Here is a 20531-nt window from a genome sequence, read left to right as displayed (position 1 = left end):
AGCCCCAGAGGGAGCTCGTTCCAGAGGGTAGGGGCCCCCACAGAGAAGGCCCTCCCCCTAGAGGTCGCCAGCCGACATTGTTTAGCTGACGGTATCCGGAGGAGGCCCTCTCTGTGAGAGCGCACTGGTCGGTGAGAGGCTAATGGTGGCAGTAGGCGGTCCCGTAAATATCCCGGCCCTAGGCCATGGAGCGTTTTAAAGGTGATGACAAGTACCTTAAAGTGAACCCGGAAGACCACTGGGAGCCAGTGCAGATTACGCAGGAGGGGTATGAGGAATAAACAGGGTGAATTAGAAATTCAAGCAAATGAGGGCAGATATGATATTGTTGCCATTACGGAAACTTGGTGGGATGAAACTAACAAATGGAACATACAGCTAGAGGGATATAAATTATTTAAAAGAAATAGACCAAATAAAAGAGGAGATGGAGTTGCACTATATATAAGAAATAACTACATCTCTACAGAAATAGAGCACAACAATGATGAAAATCATCTTGAATGTATTTGGGTCAATATAAAAGGGGTGAAAAACGATATTGCCATAGGTCTATACTATAGGCCACCCAACCAAAAAGAGGAGGTAGATGAACTTTTTGCTAGTCAGCTAACTAAGGTATGTAGGAAGCACATCACAGTAGTAATGGGGGATTTTAACTACCCTGACATCAACTGGGAAACAAACTGCACCAAGTGGAAGATCCAACAGGTTCCTAACAAACCTAGCAGACAACTTTGTTTCCCCAAAAATAGAAAAGGCGACAAGGGGATCATCCATATTGGACTTAATTCTCACTAACAGAGATGAAATGATAGAAAGTGTTGAAGCTACAGGAACCTTGGGGGCAAGTGACCACGCAATATTGGAATTCGACATTAAACAAATACAAGTAGTAGAACAAAGTCAAACTAGAGTCTTGGACTTTAAGAGAGCTAATTTCAATAAACTTAGAGAGAGCTTGAGAAGGATTCAATGGATGAGAATCCTCAGGGGGAAAACAACTCAAGAAGCTTGGAAAATTTTGAAAAGTGAGATTATAAAAGCGCAGTCTAACACAATACCAATGAAGAAGAAAAATAATAGATCTCAAAAGAAACCAGCATGGATGCATAAAGAACTATCTGACAAATTGAAAGACAAAAAGGACAAATATAAAAAGTGGAAAGAGGGGCAAATAACTAAGGCAGAATATCAGCAAATAGCCCGAGCCTGTAAAGATGAAGTGAGGAAAGCTAAGGCTCACAATGAACAAAGGCTAGCGACAAAAGTAAAAAAACAAGAAAAAAGTCAAGGAAACAATTGTCCCATTGCTGGGAGAAAGTGGCAAGAAGATGACAAGCAACAGGGAGAAAGCAGATCTACTTAAATCATATTTTGCATCTGTCTTTACACAAAAGGAAAAAACAATCCAACCTATCAAAAACAGCACTACAAAAAACAGATTAGAAACACAAGTTAAAATAGGGAAGAAAATGGTAAGTGAACACCTGTCTACCCTAGACGAGTTCAAATCACCAGGACCGGATGGATTACACCCCAAGGTTCTGAAGGAACTGGCAAACGTGATTTCAGAACCACTGAACTATATCTTTCAAAGATCCTGGAGCACAGGGGAGCTGCCAGAGGACTGGAAAAGAGCTGATGTAGTTCCCATCTTCAAAAAAGGAAAAAAAACAGATCAAGGAAACTACAGACCTATCAGCCTGACCTCAATACCGGGGAAGATTCTGGAAAAGATAATCAAGCAACGAATCACCGAACACCTAGAAGCAAACAAAGTAATAACCAAAAGCCAACATGGGTTTGTCAAAAACAGATCATGCCAGACTAATCTTATTGCATTCTTTGACAAAATGACAAAATTAGTAGACCAGAGGAATGCTGTCAATATAATTTACTTGGACTTCAGTAAAGCATTTGATAAAGTAGACCATAACCTACTACTAGATAAAGTAGAAAAATGTGGGTTAGACAGCACCACCACCAGATGGATTCGTAACTGGCTGACCAACCGCACTCAACGTGTAGTCCTCAACGGAACTACATCCACATGGAGGGAAGTATGCAGTGGAGTACCCCAAGGCTCTGTTTTAGGCCCAATACTCTTCAACATCTTCATCAATGACTTGGACGAGGGGATAGATGGGGAACTCATCAAATTTGCAGATGACACCAAGCTGGCAGGAATAGCCAACACTCCAGAAGATAGGCTCAAGTTACAGAAAGATCTTGACAGACTTGAACATTGGGCGCTATCTAACAAAATGAAATTCAACAGTGAAAAAAGTAAGGTTCTACATTTAGGCCAGAAAAACAAAATGCACAGGTACCGTATATGTGGCACCTTGCTCAATAGTAGTACCTGTGAGAGGGATCTTGGAGTCCTAGTGGATAACCATTTAGATATGAGCCAGCAGTGTGCAGCAGCTGCCAAAAAAGCCAACACAGTTCTGGGCTGCGTAAACAGAGGGATAGAATCAAGATCACATGAAGTGTTAATACCACTTTATAATGCCTTGGTAAGGCCACACTTGGAATATTGCATTCAGTTTTGGTCGCCACGATGTAAAAAAGATGTTGAGACTCTAGAAAGAGTGCAGAGAAGAGCAACAAAGATGATTAGGGGACTGGAGGCTAAAACATATGAAGAACGGTTGCAGGAACTGGGTATGTCTAGTTTAATAAAAAGAAGGACTAGGGGAGACATGATAGCTGTGTTCCAATATCTCAGGGATTGCCACAAAGAAGAGGGAGTCGGGCTGTTCTCCAAAGCACCTGAGGGTAGAACAAGAAGCAATGGGTGGAAACTGATCAAAGAAAGAAGCAACTTAGAACTAAGGAGAAATTTCCTGACAGTTAGAACAATTAATAAGTGGAACGACTTGCCTGCAGAAGTTGTGAATGCTCCAACACTGGAAATTTTTAAGAAAATGTTGGATAACCATCTGACTGAGATGGTGTAGGGTTTCCTGCCTGGGCAGGGAATTGGACTAGAAGGCCTCCAAGGTCCCTTCCAACTCTGTTGTTATTATATTATATTATATTATATTATATTATATTATATTATATTATATTATATTATATTATATTATATTATATTATATTATATTATATTATATTATATTATATATTATATTATATTATATTATATTATATTATATTATATTATATTATATTATATTATATTATATTATATTATATTATATTATATTATATTATATTATATTATTATACCTCCCTGGATGAGAAATGGAGAAACATGTTTTTTAAGCAGGAAGCAGACTCACTCTTAATAGCCCCCACTCTTCTCAAGAGTCCACAGCAGATGTCAGCACTTAAGAGATAAAGAGATAGCTAGGTCTATTCATAAGCAAATACCCTCATCCAAGATCCAACAAAGGCAGGATAAGCCCTCTACCCATCTAGCAACAGAACTCACCATATGACACATGGGGAGAGTATATCACTCAGCAAGATTAAACCAAGCTTGGGATTCAAAAGACAACCTACAAAGTTACCCCTGCATGGCCCCATGGGAGTCTGACAACCAATCAGAATACAAGCTCAAATTCAAAGCCCAACAGAGGGTATAAATCTCTTTCTCACACACACATACCCATGTGCTTTTTTGCCCAGGATCTCAAAACCATATGGTCCTGTCCACTCCACCATTAAACCATCTTTTCAAGCAGTCTCCATGTTTCCAATGTCTTTCTCCCCACTTGGAACTGAACCCAGATGGACATTTCTTCCAACAAGACAATTTCCAGAATATCCAGTTTGAGAAAGGATTTGATTGAACTTAAACATGGATACTACTAAAAGAGTGGGATTAAGATCTAGCTTTTTTGGAGAGTTTCTGCAGCCTTCTGCAAAGACCTCTTGGTTCAGCACAGCTGTAGAACTAGTAGATAGTAAGCTCATATCCCTTAAGTTTACAGAACATAGAACTTCACAAAACTTTATGAAATATTCCAACACGAAGGACATAATGCAGCATAAATGCAAATTTTAGTGAGAAATGTCAGAGTTGCTATTTATATAACATGTAAATCTTTGCATTTAAAATATTTTAAAAGGATAAAGCAACATAGCGCGTGCTTACAACTAAAAATCAGTAACGCCAGGTTAATTTAGCTATTTTAGTTTTTCAATTTTTAACTAGTTTAGTTTTTTAAATGTTTGAATATCAAAGCATACACAAAGAATTGATTAGGTAGTACTGTACAGATCTCACATAAATCTGGTTAGATGCTTCCAGAAATACAAAATATTGAATATTCCAGTTTTATTGGAATTTGTAAGTAACAGCAGGCCCCCTGGTGGTGAAATATTTTTGTTTTTTCTACTTTACTGATTAAATAATCATGCTTTCTGATGTCAAGGCATTATCAGGGGTGTCCAAACTTGGCCCTTTGGAGAGTGATGGACTTCAACTCCCAGAATTCCCCAGCCAGCATGAGCTATAAATTTAAGCAAGTTGCTAGTTGGAGAATTCTGGGAGTTGAAGTCCACCACTCTCCAAAGGGCCAAGTTTGGACACCCCTGCATTAGGTGTTCAGTCAGAAATGTATTTAAAGTTGTTTAAATCACCTTCATTACTCTGGTTTACATCATAAGGAACCTGCCAGAATTTGACGAATTGATGCATTGTAAAAAGGCTAGGAGAGAAATTAATGTAATTTGAGTCCAAGTTTGTTAGAACCAGGTGACTGTGAGTTCTAGTCCCACCTTAGGCATGAAAGCTGACTGGGTGACTTTGGGCTAATCAGTCTCTCTCATCCCAAGCCACCTCACAGGACTGTTGTGGGGAAAAAGAAGATGAGAAAGGAGTATTATATATGTCTGCCACCTTGACTTAAGATAGGAATTTCTTAAAAGTAACTGTAGCATCACAGAATCATGCAGTTGAAAGAGGTCATGTAGCTCAGGGGTCTCTAACCAAAGCAAAGCTGGCTGGGGAATTCTGGGAGTTGAAGTCCACCAGGCTTAAAGTGGCCAAGGTTGGAGACCCCTGATATAACTGACTCCAACCCATGTTTCCATAAATGAATCAAAATAAAGTAGTCCTTATGCAAGGTTATTAAGCCTACACTTTTCATTGGGCAGCACACCATCTCACACCAACTCTGGAATTCCATTTACAGTTCACTAGAATCACATCTGCATTCTTGATCACTACTAACTGATATCCCAATTTTATATAATAACAATATTTATTTTCAGCTATGAATCTGGAGAAAGAACAAAACTCCTGCTCACCCAAACATGCTACGTTGGTTTGATATATTATTGGCAGTCTCAACAATGAAAGAATCTAAAAACAGCACATACTCTTGTACCAAAAGAACTTGGATTGTATTTCAGAAGGAATTGTCTCCAAGAATGAACTTCAAAGCTCACCAAAAAACGAATGTTTGCTTATAAGGGCAACTTCCTGGCAAACACAAAGGCTCATAGTCCCTAAGGTTTTTGCATCTTCACAGGCTATAATTTTTTAGGCTTTTTTTCTTCTGTTATTATAAATTAAAAGGCCTTATCTCTGCAACAGAAAGACAAATTCTGTGTTAAGTGATATGTCAGCATTCCAGAAAAAAACCCACTCTAAGTAAAAACTCCAAAGCAAGCATCTTTCAAAGTTCCATTTACTAGGATAGGTAAACTGGCACATCTGGGAAAACCCGAATCTTAGAGGTCCAGGTTTCCCCTCAGTAAATCAAAACCCCCAAGACCATCCCCTGACTCCACAGTCAATCACATGCTCCAATCGCCAACTGTCCTATCTCGAGACAGCACTCCGACCATTCCTTTTCCAGATGCAGGATCAGCCTGACCTTGACCGACAGGAAGAATGTTATTAATAATTAGAACTGCAGAAAAAACAATTGCTACCAACCTGCCTTACATTGAGGACCTGTATACTGCACGAATCAAGAAGAGGGCCGTGAAAATATTTACAGATCCCTCACATCCTGGACATAAACCGTTTCAACTCCTATCCTCAAAACGATGCTATAGTGCACTGCACTCCAGAACAACTAGACACAAGAACAGTTTTTTACCGAATGCCATCACTCTGCTGAACAAATAATTCCCTCAGCACTGTCAAACTATTTACTAAATCTGCACTATTAATCTTCTCATCATTCCCATCACCCATCTCCTTCCATTTATGACTGTATGACTGTAACTTTGTTGCTTGTATCCTTATGATTTATATTGATATTTGTACTCTATGACTATCAGTAAGTGTTGTATCATTAAGTGTTAAATTTGTACCCTATGACTATCATTAAGTGTTGTAAGTGTTGTACATTGATGAAGGTATCTTTTCTTTTATGTACACTGAGAGCATATGCACCAAGACAAATTCCTTGGTGGACAAATCACACTTGGTCAATAAAATTCTATTCTATTCTATTCTATTCTATTCTATTCTATTCTATTCTATTCTATTCTATTCTATTCTATTCTATTCTATTCTGTCTAAAGACAACCCCTCTACTAAATCCCCCTCTCCTTCTTTTCCACACATGAGAAAGTGACAGCATGGAAGCTTCCAGCCTAGTATGTCCTCAAAGGATATTTACTAACCCTTCAAAGATTGACAGGACTGAGTAAGTGACTGGGTAGAGTTGGGACTATTGTCATAATAAAAACAAGGCCTTTACTCTGGGTGAGATAAAGCAGGTACACATTAGGGCAGTGATGGTTAACCTTTTCGGCACAGAGTGCCCAAACTGGAACACACGCATGCCAGAGCCTGGGAAACTTGAAGACCAGCTGGCCAGTGCGCATACACGCTCTGCTACCTGATCTTCTGGTTTCTGACACGCATGTATGCCAGCCAGCTGATCTTTGCACGTGCTGGAGCCCTGGAAACCTGAAGACCGGGGCTCCGGCACGTGTAAAGATCAGCAGGCTGGCATGCATGCACGCCGAAAACCAGAAGAGTAGCTGGTGACAGCACGCATGCCCACAGAGGGGGCTCTGCATGCCACTTCAGAAACGCATGCCATAGGTTCGCCATCACAGCACTAGGGAAACCCAGTCCATAAACTTGCTGTGGTGACAAAATTACTGGAAGAACTGAAAAATGTAAAATGTTGATGCAGATTTTCTGCTATACAGTAAAAAAAAATTGTCCACCTAGTAAAGCATTTTGCCTTCCTTTCTTTCCACGTTGGGTACCGTTATCCCAGAAAGGCTGTACTGTATAATGTAAAATAAAAGGATTTCATACTTCTAAGCAGACTTGAAAGACTGTTTTTATTTTATCTATAGTACTGATCTTGGGAATGTTCCAAGATAGTTTAACCATTTGTGGGTTATCCCCTGAGTAGGAAAACTCTTTCTTACTATTTTTATGATTAAATTAGGATGTGGTTATGTGTATATACACATTAAAATTCATAACATGGTTCTTTTTATTCAGGGTAAAAACAACAACAGGGGAAAAAAGGGGGGAGGGAAAAAAGGGGGGGGAAAGGGGGAAAAAAGGGCGTGCATAAGTGGACCAGTGTGCCTACCATCCCTGTCCTAATGTTTCCTTTTATTCATATCCTTTACCTGTGTTTATAATTATGTTTACACTTGTATCTGTCATAAAATACATGCTTGACAAAAATAAATAAATAATAAACTAATAAAAATTAACTTACAAGATTGAAGAAAAGAAAAAGAAAAACATCAGATGGATATCAATATTGAACACATGCACACCCCATTGTTCATCACGGGTTTGGTCAGTCGAAGAGTTCACATAATGCTTTGTTGGATAGAAAAGATATATTTAGGTTACCTGTATTAGTCCTAGATATACCCCATGTGGTATATCAAGTTTGGCATACTTTGGCCAAAGTGCCTGCATTAGTCCTAGATATACCCCATGTGGCTCAAGTTTGGCACACTTTGGCCAATAGGACACATTATCCAGCTGCATATATTGATCTTTGCACAACTAGCCTTATTCAGACATATTCAGAAGTATCTGTTCAGGACATAGTAATTAGCATCATCAACACCAGTTGGCTGCACATCTGTTATTTCCCCCTTCCCACTTCTTGCCTTTGTCATCCTTATGAATCTCTTGGTGCAGCAATTTTCTTTCATGCTCAGTTTATTCAGTCTTTCCTCTTTTATCTGGTGTATTTATATCTGCTGCATAAACTGTTCTTCTCCTAATCTTTTCTTCTTCAATACTTTTCCAGCTGATTGGTGTATAGGGGCATAGGTCCATTGCAGCAAACAGAGGCTCAGCCTGTAAATCCTTACACTAAATCCTCCTCTCTCTAAGGAGGGATCTCTGGCTGAGTCTGCTGCTCCAGAGTGATGATGAGATTCTAAGAGGAAACATGCCCGTCAGAAATCCTGACCAATCAGCAATCTAGGGGCGGGGTTTTAAGCATACACTGAAAGTTGCCTGGAGGCTGGCAAGAGCTTCTCTTCAGTGTTCAGTTAGTTGCTGTTTCCAGCTCTTGCACAGCAGCTTCAGCAGCTAACCATCACAGAATCCAGGGCAACCCGTGGGGCCAGGCAACTTTCTGGAGGAGGAGAGAGAACAGAAAGATCAGTGTCGGTGTGAAAGAGTTGACAAATCTGTAGCACGAAGATGATGGCATGTACGGAGATGCTGACAATGTGTTTGCTCTCGGCCAAACATGCTTACCACATGAAAGCCACGGAGATCCCACAGCACTATGAGAAGGGATTAGCAATTTTTCACGATGTAAGTAGTTGCATAGTGTATGCTTTCTATATTTTGTTCATAGAGTGATTTTTGTTTGGACTGTCAATAATATATGTATATCTGACCTGACGTTCTTCTCCCCAGTAGTTCCCATTTGAGCTTTCTGAAATGTTGTAGCATAGAACTCTGATATTTTTTTTAAAAAAGAACTTATTAAACATCAAGAAAGAAAGCAAACAAAACTATTACATTTCTGCTTGAAACTCTCCATTGTATACTTTTGCAGCGAAATGTGTATCTGCATATACAGCGCAGAGATTACAAGCCAGGAAAGTCAGAAATTGAATATTAGAAAAGGGAGGTAAAAGAACTTAGTTCCCATCTTCTCTATAAATATAGTTTATGATTTTGAGTAACTAGTGGTTGATAGAAGGGCTTTCCTTCCTAAAATGGGACGTGAGTGCACTGTGCCTTTTGGGTCTGTCCTCCTGAAATATTTCAACTCCATTCATTTCTGCCCCTCATTGTCCTGAAACTAATTTATATTTCTTTCTGACCCTAGTTTTAAAATAGAAATGCTAAATAGAATCAAATTTATGCATTTTCTTTTATGCTGTAACCCAGTATTAATAAATGTGATTGATAAGAGAAAATGGATGGATGTTGATAGAAAGTCACGAAGTATTCAGGTTTCATTTTTGACAAGTGGGATTGCAATTACAACAACCAAAATAGGTAAATTAATAAAGCATCATATCTGCTTATATAAAAGCTAGAAAATCTAAATGTTTTGGAGAACTCCCAACATCTGCTTGCGATGGCCAGGTTGGCTGGAGGTGATGAGCTCAAATCCAAAATCTATCAAGGATATCAGGTTTCCACCAGGTATCAGCATTACAGCTGATGTAGATTCAAAGAAATCATGGCATGACCCCTTCCTGTAGGCAAAGCCATGTTGCAGCAACATGACCATGCCTACAAGAATGTTGTAGGCATAGCCTACAACGTTTTGAAGAATGTTACATTTGCCTGGACATAATAAAAACATGCACTTGTTACACACCTGATATAAACTGCAATAGATTGAGATGTATTTTTTTTTAACTTAGTAGTTTTTAATGAGCTAAATGAGAACTTTTTTTTTTTCAGGAGATAAACAAAAAGAGGAAGCGCTAATTACTATAAAGTTATACAATTATCAGTAGCAAATTGTGTTTGTGTATTGGGGAGTCACTGAATGTACCCAAGGACTAACTCATATGTTATATGAATGAAGGATGAAGAAAGAGACTAGTAGGATTCAGACTGTATCAGACGTGAGTAAGGCAGGGAGCTTACGGCAAAGGTGCAAAGTGCCACTCCACGAAGTTTCCTCTTTTCATTTAAGAATAAAACACATTTCATTGTCAGTGAAAGAATGGCCTTTCTAAGGGCTGACATATCAAATTTTAGATCATTTAAGGGAGAGATTTTCCTTGCTGTTTCCCTCGGGGACCTGATGGCGTCGCTGGAACTCTGGGACCTCAGCTAAGTCTTGCGCCTCCCGGGTCATTGTCAGCTGTGGATTCAAAGTGGTATTGGTCATTACCTGTCTCTGTTGGTTGGTTTGGTCAGTTATTCGTTTCCTTAACTGATCTATGTGGCGCCTCCATTCGGTTGTCTGTAGCTCTACCACGTACGATTTTGGCCCTGTTACTTTTGTTACTTGTCCTGCGAGCCAACTAGGGCCGTCCCCATAGTTCGGGCCACACCGATGCGCCTATGCTCATTTCCCTTGTTTTTCTAGCTCCCCTTGTAACCCTCGGGTGTGTAATGGGGTTCAAGCGTCAAGTGGGCACGAGTTTCGTCCCATTAGCAATTCGGCTGGGCTTTTCCCAGTGGCTGTGCTTGGGGTTCTGTGCTGGGCGGCTAGGAAAAAGTCTATTTTGTTTGCCAGTCACCTGGCTTGAGCCTGGACAATGCCTCCTTAGCGCTCGGACGGACGCTCTGCAAAACCATTCGGCGCAGGTGGAAAGGTGCAGAGGGCATGTCGGATGCCTTCCTCTGCCAGGTATTCTTCAAACTGGGCTGCCGTGGTGGGGCCCATTGTCGGACACCAGGTGTCCGGCAACCCGTGATTGCGAATAGGTGGCGCGGGGTTGCGATTACTGCTTCGGCTGTGGTGGACTTCATAAGTATGATCTCTAACCATTTGGAAAATGCGTCCACCACCACTAGGAATGTTTGGCCGTGAAAGGGCCAGCAAAAGTCAATGTGGATTCTTGACCAAGGCCCTTGGGGCTTTTCCCATTCTCTGACTGGGGCTGTTGGGGTAGCGGTCTGGACTCTTGGCAAGCTTGGCATTTCCCTACCCTCTCAGCAATCTCTGCGTCCATGAGTGGCCACCATACATAGCTTCTAGCTAACCCCTTCATCCTTCACGATGCCTGGGTGACCCTCGTGGAGGAGGTCCAATACCTTGCCCTTAACTTAACAGGAATTATTACACGATCACCCCATAACAGGCACCCCCTTGAGCCGAGAGCTCATCACGTTTCTTAACAAATTCTTTGAACCGTTAGCCGGCGCAGCGACACCTCTCTGTACCCAACCCGGTACAGTCCTTAACACAATGTCGGTATGATGCCGAGCCACTTCCTTTGATGTGACTGGGCCAGAGTCAACGAGTCAATAAGGAGGATGGGTGTCCCGGAGTGGGGTCTTGATCGCCCCGGCAGTGGGCATCGGCTCAAAGCGTCTGCATGCCCCACTTCTTTTCCGGTCGATGCTGCAGCTTGTATGAGATAGCGGCTAAAATATAGTCCATCGGGTCAAGCGTGGCGAAAGTGCCACAGGCGTTGGCGATCGCCAGCCAGTAATCCCAATAACGGTCTGTGGTCAGTCACGATTTCAAAATTCCGCCCAAAGACATACTCATGGAATTTTTGACCCCTGATACAATGGCTAATGCTTCTTTGTCTAATTGGCTGTAGTTCCTCTCTGGGAGGACATCGTTCTAGAGTAGAACGCTATAGGGGCTTCTGTGCCGTTTGGAAGTCTATGGCTGAGTACAGCCCCACCCCATAAGGGAGGCATCGCAAACCAGCACTAGGGGTAGTGAGTCGTGATATTGGATGAGCAGGCTATCACTTGAGAGCAGGTTCTTTACTGCTTCAAAAGCCCTATTTTCTGACTTTCCCCAAGACCAAACAGTATTTTTCCTAAGAGCCTATGCAGCGGTTCCATAGCAGTTGCTTTGTTCTTTAAAAGACCGCGTAAAATTAACCAATCCCAGGAATGCCTGCAGCTCTGCTTTGTTTTTGGGCGCTGGAGCCTTCCTAATTGCCTTAACCTTGCTCTCAGTAGGGTGAATTCCTTTCTTGTCTATCCGGTAGCCCAAGAAATCGACCGATTCGACCCCTATCTGACATTTATTTGTCTTGACTTTTAATCCGGCTGTCCGGAAAATGCTCAAGACCTTTCTTAACCGCTCCCCCAATTCCTCTATGTTTTCCCCTGAAATTAGGACATCATCGAAGTAGGGAACTACCCCTGGGAGCCCTTGCAGTAGTCGTTCCATCAGGTTTTGGAACAGCCCTGGTGCCACACTAACCCCAAATTGCAATCGGGTGCACTTGAATGCCCCCCTGTGCGTCACAATCGTTTGGGCTTCGGCTGTACGGGCGTCTACTGGCAGTTGTTGGTAGGCTTGGGCCAAGTCTAACTTTGCAAAGACTTGCCCTTGTCCCCACGGGTGCAATAAATGTTGCACCACGGAACCGGTAAGCGCTTTTCTGTAAGGCTTTGTTAAGCGTCGCCTTGTAGTCAGCGCAAATTCTAATTGACCCGTCCGACTTGATTGGGGTGACGATTGGCGTCTCCCACTTTGCGTGATCGACTGGCACCAAAACCCCCTGATTTATGAGCTTGTCCAGCTCCTTATCAATTTTTGGTTTTAGGGCAAAAGGGACTCTCCTCGCCTTAAGCCTAATGGGGGCTACCTGGGGGTCTAAGTTGAAGGAAATAGGGGTCCCCTTGTACTTGCCCAGGCAGTCCTTGAAGACATCTTGAACTCGTTAAAGAGAATGTCTTTCAAATTGCAGTCACTTCTGTAGATGCCAGTCACTCCCATGCCCAGGGCACGAAACCAGTCTAGTCCCAACAGACTGGGCAGAGTTCCTTCGACGATCGTGATGGGCAGGGTCTTTTGTGAGGGCCGTACGACTCGGACGGAGGTGGTCCCTCGAACAGGGATGCGATTCCCTGGTAGTCGTGCACTCGTAGCCGCTGTGCTTGCAGGTGGCGCTTGACGGACGGCAGTGACTTCGCCAGGGTGTCCCAGGACATGATGGTGATCGCTGATCCCGTGTCTACTTCAAGCCTGCACCGTACTCCCTCGATCTTGGGCTTTGTAAAATCTTCTTTTCCACTTTGGTTGGTAGCGGCCTATAATGACAGTCGTTTGGTTAGACTTCGCCTTTCTTGTTTGAATCAATCGCCGCCTTTCCGGTTCCGCTTTGATTGGCCGATTTGAATTTTCGGCGGAAGGTTGGGCCGCTCTGCAAACCTGAGCTAAGTGTCCTTTCTTCCCACACCGGCATGTTGCGTCTTTAAACCTGCAGCGTTGGCGCTGATGCTGCCCTCCGCAGCTTCCGCACTCGTCACGGTCCTCAGTGTCGCGCTCGGTCCGGCAGACCTCTTCCTCATCCTCGCCTCACCTTCGGATTCGGACTGAATCTCCTCCTGGTGTACTGGCGTTGGCTTTGCGCCGCCTTGGATTGAAGAGGCTTTGCAGAGTCTCTGCTGCTTTAGTAGACATTTCGTGTGCTCTGGCCTCGTCCAGAGCGGTGGCTAGTGTCAGGTTGCTCCTGGCTAGCAGTCGTCGCCGTGGCGGATGTCCTTGACCTCGGATGAGTTGCTCGAGTAGCGCCGTCTAAGTCTCGGTATCCACAGTCCTTGGGCGCTCTTCTCAACGCGCCATGTAGTCACCGATGGACTCGCCAGTTGAAGGAAATAGGGGTCCCCTTGTACTTGCCCAGGCAGAAAACCCTACACCATTTCAGACAAATGGCTATCCAACATTTTCTTAAAAATTCCAGTGTTGGATATATAAATAAATGTAGGATTGAAATTTGGTGCATATTTACCTTGGAGTTACTCTTCCTGTATACAACTGGAATTGCTTTCCAAGGGAAAAGATCTAGCGTTATACTTTTAAGAATTACAAGAATGTAGTGATTCTGACAGTTCCAAACTTTGTTAGTACTTGTGAGTACAAGGGGAATAAGTTTTTTGTGTTTGATTCCATGGTACAGGTAATAGCTTAGAGCCTTGTGTCTAACTACACAAATGCAAAGCTCATAAAATTTTGAGAAGTCAGACATTTTACTCTAGTTGCATCAATGCTGTGAAGAATTGCCAGTTTTATTTCAGAATCTCTCTCTTTTAGAAACTGGTTTAACTTTATAATCAAGAGGTATCGGTTGTAAAAATGTTGCTACCCATTGAAGCAAATTTATCAGATTTTGGTATTTGAAGAAAATTAAACACAGATTTCTCTTTGAGAAAATGCATAGAATAGTTTCTTCTTTCATATAAGTGAAAGGATGACTTTTTTCCTAGCCCAGATATAGAAGAGTCTTCCTGTATACAACTGGAATTGCTTTCCAAGGAAAAGATCTAGCGTTATACTTTTAAGAATTACAAGAATGTAGTGATTCTGACAGTTCCAAACTTTGTTAGTACTTGTGAGTACAAGGGGAATAAGTTTTTGTGTTTGATTCCATGGTACAGGTAATAGCTTAGAGCCTTGTGTCTAACTACACAAATGCAAAGCTCATAAAATTTTGAGAAGTCAGACATGGTATTTACCAGTTCTCCGAACTACTCAAAATTTCCGCTACAGGTTCTCCAGAACTGTTCAGAACCTGCTGAATACCACCTCTACTTACGACCATTTTTCATACTTACGATCATTGCAGCATTGCCACGGTCATGTGCTCAAAATTTGGATACATGGCAACTGGCATATATTTAACTTAATAACTGCAGTAATTCACTTAACTGTGGCTAGAAAAGCCATAAAATGGGGTGAAACTCACTTAACAACCATCTTGGGCTCAATTGTGGTTGTAAATTGAGGACTACCTGTAGTTGTCATGTATGATAAAATGAATAATGATGTAAAAGACTTTTATGCAGTTGATACATTTGCTCCATATAAGTGAAAGGATGACTTTTTTTCCTAGCCCAGATATAGAAGAGTCTTCCTGTATACAACTGGAATTGCTTTCCAAGGAAAAGATCTAGCGTTATACTTTTAAGAATTACAAGAATGTAGTGATTCTGACAGTTCCAAACTTTGTTAGTACTTGTGAGTACAAGGGGAATAAGTTTTTGTGTTTGATTCCATGGTACAGGTAATAGCTTAGAGCCTTGTGTCTAACTACACAAATGCAAAGCTCATAAAATTTTGAGAAGTCAGACATGGTATTTACCAGTTCTCCGAACTACTCAAAATTTCCGCTACAGGTTCTCCAGAACTGTTCAGAACCTGCTGAAACCCACCTCTGCAACAGAGAGTTAGGCTATTTTATTATCTAAAACTGAAGAGATAGTAATGGCTATCAGAGGGTTATTGTCTCTTGGATTAGGACTAATTAATTCATTCTCTCCATGGAGATGTTTGTAAGATAAGATAATTAATGATAATGGGATTATACATAGCCCCTTTGTTGAGGCAAAAGTATAAGATATAAATATAATTAAATGTAGGATTGAATTTTGGTGCATATTTACCTTGGAGTTACTCTTCCTGTATACAACTGGAATTGCTTTCCAAGGGAAAAGATCTAGCGTTATACTTTTAAGAATTACAAGAATGTAGTGATTCTGACAGTTCCAAACTTTTCTCCTAGCCTGTTTTATCCTTGACATTCATGATTGAATAGACATTTCTGAAAAGACCAACTTCTAAACAACATTTGCATGAATTCATTTATAATTCCATCCAGAATCAGAATTCTGTAATTGTGTGGATGTTTAGCCAAAGATGGTAAAAATTTCACCAGAGAACTTTAATGGGAAAGTATCACAAATTAAATGAGAAGAACGTGGTGGCACCCTCCATTTTCTCTTCCTTTAATATGCCATAATGTAACTTAGATGGGAGTTAACATGTTAAAATAAGAGCTCATTCTTTCATCAGTTAATGATAATTACTAGTTGGACTCCTGTGAGCTTTGCTTAGGGTGAAAAAAAAATACTTTTTGCTAGGTGTTTAATTTTAAGCTCCTAATAAAATAAGATAAAAGATGTAAGCTTTAAAATTTTTCTGCATTCATATTTAAAAAAAAATGGTGAATATTTGACAAACACATTTGCAGCTAAGTTGTTCAATTTATCACTGCATTGTTAAATCATTATGCTTCAAACACAAGACATGAATTTTTCTAAATAATAATAATAATAATAATAATAATAATAATAATAATAATAATAATAATATCAGAGTTGGAAGGGACCTTGGAGGTCTTCTAGTCCAACCCCCTGCCCAGGCAGAAAACCCTACACCATTTCAGACAAATGGCTATCCAACATTTTCTTAAAAAATTCCAGTGTTGGATATATAAATAAATTTCCAGTGTTGGATATATAAATATAAATAAATGTAGGATTGAAATTTGGTGCATATTTACCTTGGAGTTACTCTTCCTGTATACAACTGGAATTGCTTTCCAAGGGAAAAGATCTAGCGTTATACTTTTAAGAATTACAAGAATGTAGTGATTCTGACAGTTCCAAACTTTTGTTAGTACTTGTGAGTACAAGGGGGAATAAGTTTTTTGTGTTTGATTCCATGGTACAGGTAATAGCTTAGAGCCTTGTGTCTAACTACACAAATGCAAAGCTCATAAAATTTTGAGAAGTCAGACATTTTACTCTAGTTGCATCAATGCTGTGAAGAATTGCCAGTTTTATTTCAGAATCTCTCTCTTTTAAAAACTGGTTTAACTTTATAATCAAGAGGTATCGGTTGTAAAAATGTTGCTACCCATTGAAGCAAATTTATCAGATTTTGGTATTTGAAGAAAATTAAACACAGATTTCTCTTTGAGAAAATGCATAGAATAGTTTCTTCTTTCATATAAGTGATTTAAAAGTTGCCTATGACCATAAATACTGGACAATATCTATTGGAAAGAACTTAAGAAATAGCTCAATTTTAAAAAGAAAATAATTTTAAGGAAGCATAATAACAAACTATTAGGAACTATATGCAGCCACAGACAAAACAAGCAACAGTACAATAAGCTACTTAATAAATTATTATTTCACCAAGCAGTATCCCATTGCAACAAAATTTAAGTAAAACATTTTTAGATGTATAGCAGATGGTCCCTATTGAGCAGTTTCATATTCTAGAAATGTCATGATTGGAAAATGAGCTTATAATTCTATACAAACTTAAACAGAAGTAAGTTATCCGAATACATAGACATATTCCTGTAAAATACATTAAATTATCTTACTTATCTTACTTAGAAGCAGAAGTAAAGTAATGGTTATTAGTAGTAGTTGATATAGTAGTTGCTATAGCATTTAGGAACAGAAGGTATTTAATAAGATTTAAAGGAATTTAAAGATATATGGCATTTAAAAATTAAAGTAATTTAAGTATTATCTCAAATACAAAATTTCAATATCTCAAAGTTATATTTTCTATGGTATAGAAAGATCTTGCAAAAACATAATATAAATAAACTAACAAAACATTCATATACAAAGTAAAATAATAACAAACCATTAATAAATAAAATTAACAAAACACTGAAACATCAATGATGAATAAAGGCATGCTATTGAGTCAAATGGAAATAACTGAGTATTTTTTTTAAATGGAAGACAATTTCTATAGAAAGCTCTTTAAATTATCTATGAGAAAGAATTATCTTCATTTACATAATGGAAGGGGAGCCTTGTAAATCTATGGTGGCTAAAAAAACTGAAGGAGTCTGGTTGTATCATTTCAGGCCAACAAATGTTATTAAAAAGTTTTTTCTTTTCTTTTCTTTTTGCTTTTTCTCTTTCTCTTTCTTCTTTTTAATGAGCTGCAGTTCACTTAATCAGAAACAGAGTAGCTAGACTAATGAAGGATTTAAATTAGGGTGCCTAGAGATGGGCAAGAAAATAGGTTAACCAGCCTTTTAACTTTTCTTGTCAAAGTGACTGTGAGAATGCATTGTACTAAGCCATAATGAGATTTATTTTGGGTTGGCTCTTTTGGGGGTTTCAGTCCAATACAGTATATCAACAGAGCAGTGGTGGGTTTCAAATTTTTTTACCACTGGTTCTGCGGGCGTGGCTTAGTGGGCATGGCATGGCTTGGTGGGCGTGGTTTAGTGGGCCTGACAGGGGAAGGATAGTGCAAAATCTCCATTTCCTCCCAATCACCTGGGACTTGGGAGGCAGAGAATAGATGAGGGCTGGGCCAGTCAGAATTTTTACTACCGGTTCTCCAAACTATTCAAAATTTCTACTACCAGTTCTCCAGAACTGGTCAGAACCTGCTGAAACCCACCTCTGCAACAGAGAGTTAGGCTATTTTATTATCTAAAACTGAAGAGATAGTAATGGCTATCAGAGGGTTATTGTCTCTTGGATTAGGACTAATTAATTCATTCTCTCCATGGAGATGTTTGTAAGATAAGATAATTAATGATAATGGGATTATACATAGCCCCTTTGTTGAGGCAAAAGTATAAGATATAAATATAAGTATATTAATTAATAGACTAGCAGAGAGTTTATGATGATCATAAACTGATAAGAGGTGTTCCCGAATGTTTGCATTCTCCTACATGGAAGTTATGGAGAAGGGAAATTCCCTAGCTGTATATGTAAATTTTCCTTGGAATGGGAAAACTCCCCCCAGGACTCCGTCAACTTCCGGACCTCCGAACCTTTCGTCGCGAGCTTAAAACTCACTTATTCATCTGCGCTGGACTGGGTTAGTTTTAAATTTATGGGTTTTTAATGGGTTTTTATCCTAAATTTTTTAATCTTGGCCAATTTAATAAGTTTTTTAATTGTATTTTAATTGTATTTATACTGTATCATTGTGTATTTTTACCTGGCTGTGAACCGCCCTGAGTCCTTCGGGAGAAGGGCGGTATAAAAATTTAAATAATAAATAAATAAATAAATAAATAAAACTTTTTTTTGTGGACAATTTGTTTTCGGAAAGGTCCAAAAACTATTTCAGCAGTTACTGTTGATATTATCTCAAGGAAAACTCAAATGTTGCTGAATTCATGTCCATATCCATGATGTTTTCTTGTCAGTAAGACAGGTACAGTGTACTTCCTTCCAGGATGTCTTCTTAATTCTAATCTATAGCTCTGAAATTTCTTACAGTAATTATCTAAGTTCAAAACAAGTCCGAGCACACTTAATTTGGGGGGCATTTACTGAGATCAGTTGGATTCTACAAAGTAGATGGGAATATTCTTCAAAGATTACACCCCAGGGTTTTGAAGGAACTGGCAGACGAAATCTCAGAATCACTGAACTATATCTTTCAAAGATCCTGGAGCACAGGGGAACTGCAGAGGACTGGAAAAGAACTGATGTAATTTCCATCTTCAAAAAAGGAAAAAAAACAGATCCAGGAAACTACAGATCTATCAGCCTGACCTCAATACCAGGGAAGATTCTGGAAAGGGTGTGGCTCAGGCTGTAAGAAGCCTGTTATTAAAACACAGCTGCCTGCAATTTCTGCAGGTTCTAGTCCCACCAGGTCCAAGGTTGACTCAGCCTTCCATCCTTTATAAGGTAGGTAAAATGAGGACCCAGATTGTTGGGGGGGCAATAAGTTGACTTTTTAAATATACAAATAGAATGAGACTATTGCCTTACACACTGTAAGCCGCCCTGAGTCTTCGGAGAAGGGCGGGATATAAATGTAAATAAATAAATAAAAAAGATAATCAAGCAACGAATCACCGAACACCTAGAAGCAAACAAAGTAATAACCAAAAGCCAACATGGGTTTGTCAAAAGCAGATCATGCCAGACTAATCTTATTGCATTCTTTGACAAAGTGACAAAATTAGTGGACCAGAGGAATGCTGTTGATATAATTTACTTGGACTTCAGTAAAGCATTTGATAAAGTAGACCATAACCTACTACTAGATAAAGTAGAAAAATGTGGGTTAGACAGCACCACCACCAGATGGATTCGTAACTGGCTGACCAACCGCACTCAACTGTAGTCCTCAACGGAACTACAGGGAAGTATGGAAGTGGAGTACCCCAAGGCTCTGTTTTAGGCCCAGTACTCTTCAACATCTTCATCAATGACTTGGACAAGGGGATAGATGGGGAACTCATCAAATTTGCAGATGACACCAAGCTGGCAGGAATAGCCAACACTCCAGAAGAGTGTATCTCAAGATACAGAAAGATCTTGACAGACTAGAACATTGGGTGCTATCTAACTAAATGAAATTCAACAGTGAAAAAAGTAAGGTTCTACATTTAGGCAAAAAAAATAAAATGCACAGGTACCGTATATGTGGTACCTTGCTCAATCGTAGTAACTGTGAGAAGGAACTTGGAGTCCTAGTGGACAACCATTTAGATATGAGCCAGCAGTGTGCAGCAGCTGCCAAAAAAGCCAACACAGTTCTGGGCTGCGTAAACAGAGGGATAGAATCAAGATCACATGAAGTGTTAATACCACTTTATAATGCCTTGGTAAGGCCACACTTGGAATATTGCATTCAGTTTTGGTCACCACGATGTAAAAAAGATGTTGAGACTCTAGAAAGAATGCAGAGAAGAGCAACAGAGATGAT

At 39.9% G+C, this 20531-nt stretch overlaps 1 protein-coding gene across 2 annotated transcripts in view; it reads left to right on the top strand.

Moving 5' to 3' along the window:
- The window catches only part of NECAB3 (N-terminal EF-hand calcium binding protein 3), a 135323-nt gene that overhangs the window by 20986 nt on the left and 93806 nt on the right, over positions 1–20531 (top strand). Inside the window, exon 1 of one of the 2 annotated variants that reach the window (XM_058178361.1) lies at positions 8615–8731. The exons of the other annotated variant lie outside the window; for it this stretch is intronic. Within the exon in view, the coding sequence (XP_058034344.1) occupies positions 8615–8731 (117 nt within the window). Of the gene's footprint in view, positions 1–8614; positions 8732–20531 lie in introns of those variants that run through there. 2 annotated transcript variants of the gene reach the window in all.

This window comes from Ahaetulla prasina, chromosome 3 (assembly GCF_028640845.1).
Source record: "Ahaetulla prasina isolate Xishuangbanna chromosome 3, ASM2864084v1, whole genome shotgun sequence".
In the NCBI taxonomy this organism is placed as follows: Eukaryota; Metazoa; Chordata; class Lepidosauria; order Squamata; family Colubridae; genus Ahaetulla; species Ahaetulla prasina.
The sequence above is the reverse complement of the archived record's forward strand: the minus strand, read 5'-3'. Positions and strand labels throughout refer to the sequence as shown.